Raw genomic sequence first — 6,412 nt, 5'->3', positions numbered from 1 at the left:
TACAGCAGTCGGCTTAATTAAATGGCACAACAGGCAGCTCTCTTTTATCACATACTTTTAAGAAGGGATGGACGTTTGGTTCAAGTGATAGGCCAGGTAAGTGAAATTATATTATCTTGCTGTATGTCGTTGTCTTTAGGTTTTCTCACTAAAAGCAACCAAAAAGCCATTTTAAAGTGGTTAAGCAAATAATAATAATAATAATAATCGGCAGGGATCCCTGACCAATACCTCTGCCTCCTCTATTTTAAAACCCACGAGCCGCCACTGCCCAATTGTTATATCATATTACATTGATGCTTTATAATACATTAGATCAGAGGATTCACTTCAGGATGCACATTTTACATTGGACATCAAGTGGCGAACCAGTGCATGGGTGCATTTTATTATTTGCTTTAAGCATTGCATTTGTTTCCGGCTGCACCTGTAGGGAAGCGTAGTGTAAAATCCTCTCTGATGGTGGAAAGCCACATCCCTCATTCCTACTATGGCTGTAGATTTGGTTTCATATTCTGTAAGGTCCTCTACGGTTGTCAAGATCCAAGAGCGCAGGCCAAGCCTTGTGATGTGTGTGTGTGCGTGTGTGTGTGTGTGTGTGTGTGTGTGTGCGTGCGTGGTGTGTGGTGTATTTAGAGGGTGGGGAAGACACGGGGCCTTTTCTCTTGACTAAGTGTTTGGAGGTGTTTAGTTAATAATCAGTCATGTTTTATTGACTATATTGCTATAGCAATGAGAATGTGCAGTATGAAGTAAACCAATGATGTTTGTGTCTCCATACACAAGTTTGTTATTATATGTCCCACTAATAAGGTGAAAAATAAGGCCTTAAAGTATTCAAATGTTTTTTTTTTTTTTTCTTTTTGAATAAATGGCCAGTGAATGTAAATATTATGTTTAGTTAATTAATAATCATAGTTAATTAAAATGTAAAATTTATATTTAATTTATTACTTTTTTTTTTTTACTACAATGAATTATCCATTCAAAATAATCAAATTAACAACATTCTTGTATGATTTTACTCTATAAGTTTATTTCAAGACCTCTTAAATGGTACAGGTGCAAATCCTCATTGTCAGAGCTTAAGGTATTTTATAGTATATAATAGTTGATCTAATATTCTTTAGTTCCCACAACACAAAAAAACCAAGGAGATTTATGGCGTCCAGTGCTTTTTATAAACACTTTGGACACCGGAGTATACCTTATTTATGGAAAGTTATATGTGCGTGTTCACATTTACATATTCTCTGTTTTCTTAAAGGAGGAGTTCTTGATTTAAAGACAATGACGAAAGTTAATTGAGTCATTTTGCTATGAAGGAAGAGCAAATATTATACATTAACTGCTGTATTATTGACACAGTCATGGCTGTTGAAGAAAAATTTCATTGACATTTCCTGACTGTAAGGCTTGCTTTAAGATCTTTCAGCATGTAAGATGGCAGTAGGCAGAATGTAGATATGATTCACTTGTCTTTGTTGTGAAGTTAGTCGTCATGCGCACCGCGTGTGTGTGTGTGTGTGTGTGTGTGTGAAGGGCAGGTGGCACATCGTATCTCTGTTGAAAGAAGGGGCTGAGGCTTTTGTCAAGCTCCCATTAGTTTGAATTCGTCTCTTCCCCTAAAATACAATACATGCATATATACAAGCCTCTAACAGCTGCCCAAACCAATGGTTACCTACATAGGTGAGGTCACAGCATTCTAAATCAAGTCAAGGCTTTTCAGTATCATGGAAACTAATCAAATGTTGCCTAGTTACCACATTAACATGGCTGTTAAGCTCTAAACCCCTGATTCTGTTTTGTTTGCATTGCATTTACTACAGAAGTTAGGCAGATTGTCAAATATTCAAGATATATTTACATTGACTTTGCTGGCAATGTGAAATTATCCAACATTGTCAATATTGCTGTGATTTTTAAACACACGTTTTGTTTAGCCGACAGGTTTCCTAAAGATGACTAGTTTTGTGATCCCTGTATAAGACAATTAAAACCGACATTATTAAATACATAATTTACCTAATCAAAAATTGTTCAAAGTCCCTTTCTGGCATTTTACGTGTTTGAAAAGTTTTATTAAAAATATGTGGAGGAAAATATTTAAATGAAAATATTACAGTTTGCTAAATTAATATAGTGAACGCAGTCTAGAAAACATTATTTTAAAATAGATATGATTTCTGAATTTTACTTGCATTAAACCTTGTGAATCTGTATGTATTATTATTATTTTTTTTATAGATTTTGTTTTAAATTTTTATATTACATCGTTTTTGTTGCACTATTATATAATTTTGTGTTGCACTTATGTTAAATATAATGGTGAAATATCCCATTTATTTAAAGTCTTTCAGCACTCTACTGGAATATTAGACTCTTCTAACAAGAAATAACAGCAATGAGTCATTAAGAAAAATAGCTCATGAAGTTGACGATAAAAGCATAAAGCAATGAACGCTTTCAGCAAACCATAGGGTTTCTGCTGTACAGTGTTTTAGGAAAAAAATGCTTTTAGATATATGTGTGTGTGTGTTTATTGAACTAAAAGAATACTGAAAAGAGACGTTGATGGCTGTATTTTCTTGTATGTTGTTCATCAGGACACAGCAGGGCAAGAGAGGTACCGCACTATTACCACAGCGTACTACAGAGGGGCCATGGGCTTCCTGCTAATGTATGACATCACTAACCAAGAATCCTTCTACGCTGTGCAAGACTGGTGAGTTTACTTCCTTTATTTAAAGTCTTAGAGTCAGATGCTAAATCACAAAGTAAGACGTCCTACTATGACCCCAGGTAGTGAGAATGATTGAAAGGTCAAATGTTCCTTGTTAAAGTGCCGCACATTTCATAATGGTCCCAAAGGGGGCGGACACGAGCACGTTTTGAGCATGTCAGTATTGACTGTATTCAGAGGCGGACTTAACCATTAAGCAAAGGTAGGCGACCGCCTTGGGCCCCCAAAAGCCAAGGGCCCCCTAAAATGCTTTTTATATGCGAGATGCGCGTTCAGTGCTGACGCACAAGTGGTTGCTGTGGTGTTCATTACCACGACAACCGTCTGTGCGTCCGCGTTGAACGTGCTTCTTAGCAAAAGTAGGGCGATGTAGAAAATGGGGACGGAATCCCGGAATCTATTCATAAAAACGGAATTTACTGTGTAACACGGAATGTGACGGAATGAACGGCACAGACGCGCGTTTCGTTTGCTAGTTTGCTATTGAAGCCCGTTGTCGTCTGTAGTAGCTAAATAGTATTTTTGCCATTTAATATTCACTTACACTAGTCCATATCGCAGTTTGATTGAAGAGTGAAGTTTGATTTATTCATACTCAAGGTTGTAAATGTGTGAAATTGTATAGGGCCCCATTCCTGTATTTTGCCTGGGGCCCCCAAATCACTAAATCCGCCCCTGACTGTATTCGTGTGTGTGTGTGTGTTCCAGGGCGACTCAGATTAAAACGTACTCATGGGACAACGCTCAGGTGATTCTGGTGGGGAACAAATGTGATCTGGAGGACGACAGACTGGTGTCCAGAGAGGACGGCCAGAGACTGGCTAATGAGCTAGGCATGTTACAGGACCATAAAAAAACATCATTCACACACACACACACACACACACACAAAAGCCTGTAAATGGAGACTTGAGCATGCACAGGTTCCAAACTTATCTTTTTTTGCAATCCCTGCCAAAAAAAAAAATATATATATATATATATATTTCTAATTGGCTATGAAATTGTATTCTGCATTATTTTTTACATAGTCATATGTGCCATATTTATAATACTTTTATGGTCCTTTCTTGTCATTTTGGAGTTTTACAGACCCAGTTGCCTTGGATTTCTATTATATAACATTGAGTTGCATGGATATTCTTCAAAAATTTACCCTTCTGTGTTTCACATAAAAAACAGGCTTGAAAGGACATTATGGGGAGAATAAATTATTTTAATTTTGGGAGACAAATTACTTATTTAAACCATGAAATGTTGATGTTCCAAATAAAGCTGAGGGCCAAATGCAATTTAATTTAAAGCCAAATGCTACTCTCATTCAGTGCTTGGCGAGTGTTCATTTTGGACCCTGTTCATGCTACATCACCCTCTGAATTTCCTTTGTGCTTCAGAGCCTTATATGGACAAAAAAATACAGGAAGTAATGATACAGGCATTTCAAAGTACTGGGAGCAAATGTGTTGCTCAAAGGGTGTGAATCTACTTTTATTGCCCAATAGATGTTAGATATAATGCATCATGTAGTGTAGTATTATACTGTATGTTGTGATCGACCAGTATGGATTTTTTGATGGCTGATGTAAAATGTGTGTGTGTGTATATATATATACAGTGGGTACGGAAAGTAATATGGGGTGCTGTGTGTACATTAATGAGGAAAAAAAATTAACTTAAATGATTTTAGCAAATGGCTGCAATATAACAAAGAGTGAAAAATTTAAGGGGGTCTGAATACTTTCCGTACCCACTGTATACACACTATTCAATTTAAAGATAGCATTCATAACAATTTCTGTAATTACATTTATAGTTATTTTACATAATATTTACAAAAAAAAATGAAAAGAAATCAATTTGGAAAAAAAATTGGATTAAAAAAAATGTGAAAAAATTTTACAAATTTGTAAAATAAACAGATGACTTTATACTTATTTTAACCAACTTTTACTTCATATAGAAATAATGATTTTGTAACACAAGCTGGATTCACCAACATTTGCGAGGTTCATAGCTTTAAATATTTATTTGAAATTCAGAGATTTGTTTAAATGATATAAAAGTGTATATCTAACTGTATATGAAATAGTATTATAGCATTTGCATTTCATTTATTATAACTGTTTTAAAAGGCAGTAAACTAATGAAGTTAGAGAATAGGTGCTTTTGTGTGTCTGTCAAAATAAAAGTCCCACTTATAGGCCAAATAGAAAAACTGATCAAAGTGTCATTACTAGCAGAATACATTATTCACATATAATTAGTGGCCAGCCAATATTTGCAGTTTTTTAAATGATCCTGAATGGCCCTTAATTATATGTGAATAATGTGTTTATTCTGCTTGTAAAAAAATTGCTTGGGGTTAGTAAATGATACAATTTTATTTAAATACAATTTTTGTCACATTTCATACTTTGTGTGTGTGTGTGTGTGTGTGTGTGTGTAGATATATATGAAACTCTCTTTCTCTGCCGTCTTTTTGCAGGCTTCCAGTTTTTCGAGGCCAGTGCAAAGGATAACATTAACGTCAAGCAGGTGTTTGAGCGGCTGGTTGACATCATCTGTGACAAAATGAACGAGAGCTTGGATGGAGACCCGAGCATGTTAACCAATCACAAAGGCCCGAGTCTGCAAGACACACCCCCTGATGAACAGAGCGGCTGTGGATGTTAATTATCATCTCTCAACAAACACTCATACTTGAAGGCAAACATTCACACACATGCACTCGCTCACTCCCTCTCTCTCTTACACACATGTACACCAGAAGAGACTCTTTCACAAGTGTACTGCCAATGTATAGGATGAAATGCCAACCAAACAGTAAGAATATGGCATAAGCCCCTTAAAATGAATCATTTTAGTTACATAAACAGGCCCCTCAGGGATTGAATGAAATGGGATGGGTTTATCTCAGTGTGATGTGTGGCTGCCAATACACTGAACTGCGATATCATGATGAGAACAGCCGGGAAAATACTGCATGAAACTGCAGGAATCAGAAATTCACATGCCAAAGTCTCAGCTTTTTAGGAAAGTTTCAATCTACTCCAGTGTCTGTTTACAACATGCGCAGATAAAATGCATCTGGTTGTCATTGTGCAGTAGCTTTGAAATTTATACTGATTATTTTAATGGATGCAAGATGGATGCATGTTTTACTTCAATATAGGTGATAAAACATTTTAGGACTGCTCTGGAAGTATCCAGTCCATATGATTGTCAGTCTAGTTTTTGTTACTTGTTTCAAAGTATGTCCTTAATTCAGATTATATTTGTCCTTGCCATTTGCTTTGAACGCAATAAATTTGCTTCCCTGTGGACACTAAAGGAGTATTAATATAATGTATATATTGTGTGTGTGTGTGTGTGTGTGTATACTTAAATTGAACAGCTAAGGCTAGTTATTATATATTCTTTATATAATATATGAAAAATATATTTATTTAAAAAAATACATTTAAAAAATGTGTGTGTGTGTGTATACTTAAATTGAACAGCTAAGACTAGTTATATATTTATATAATATATGAAAAATATATTTATATATTTATTTAAAAAAATGTGTGTGTGTGGGTGTGTGTATATATATATATATACACACACACACACACTACCAGTCGAACCTTTTTGAACAGTAAAAAGTCACTTTTAAAAATAACTTTT

General features: G+C 35.2%; 1 protein-coding gene across 1 annotated transcript in view; it reads left to right on the top strand.

Annotated features, from left to right (window-relative positions):
• Positions 1-6,135, top strand: part of LOC107757002 (GTP-binding protein Rab-3D-like) — a 10,488-nt gene extending 4,353 nt beyond the window's left edge. Inside the window, exons 3-5 of the mRNA XM_016574330.1 lie at positions 2,610-2,728; positions 3,455-3,579; positions 5,232-6,135. Of these exons, the coding sequence (XP_016429816.1) occupies positions 2,610-2,728; positions 3,455-3,579; positions 5,232-5,419 (432 nt within the window). The 3' untranslated portion in view covers positions 5,420-6,135. The remainder of the gene's footprint in view (positions 1-2,609; positions 2,729-3,454; positions 3,580-5,231) is intronic.
• Positions 6,136-6,412: the final 277 nt, after the last annotated feature.

This window comes from Sinocyclocheilus rhinocerous, unplaced genomic scaffold, assembly GCF_001515625.1.
Source record: "Sinocyclocheilus rhinocerous isolate Xijiao unplaced genomic scaffold, SAMN03320098_v1.1 scaffold953, whole genome shotgun sequence".
Classification (NCBI taxonomy): Eukaryota; Metazoa; Chordata; class Actinopteri; order Cypriniformes; family Cyprinidae; genus Sinocyclocheilus; species Sinocyclocheilus rhinocerous.
The sequence above is the reverse complement of the archived record's forward strand: the minus strand, read 5'-3'. Positions and strand labels throughout refer to the sequence as shown.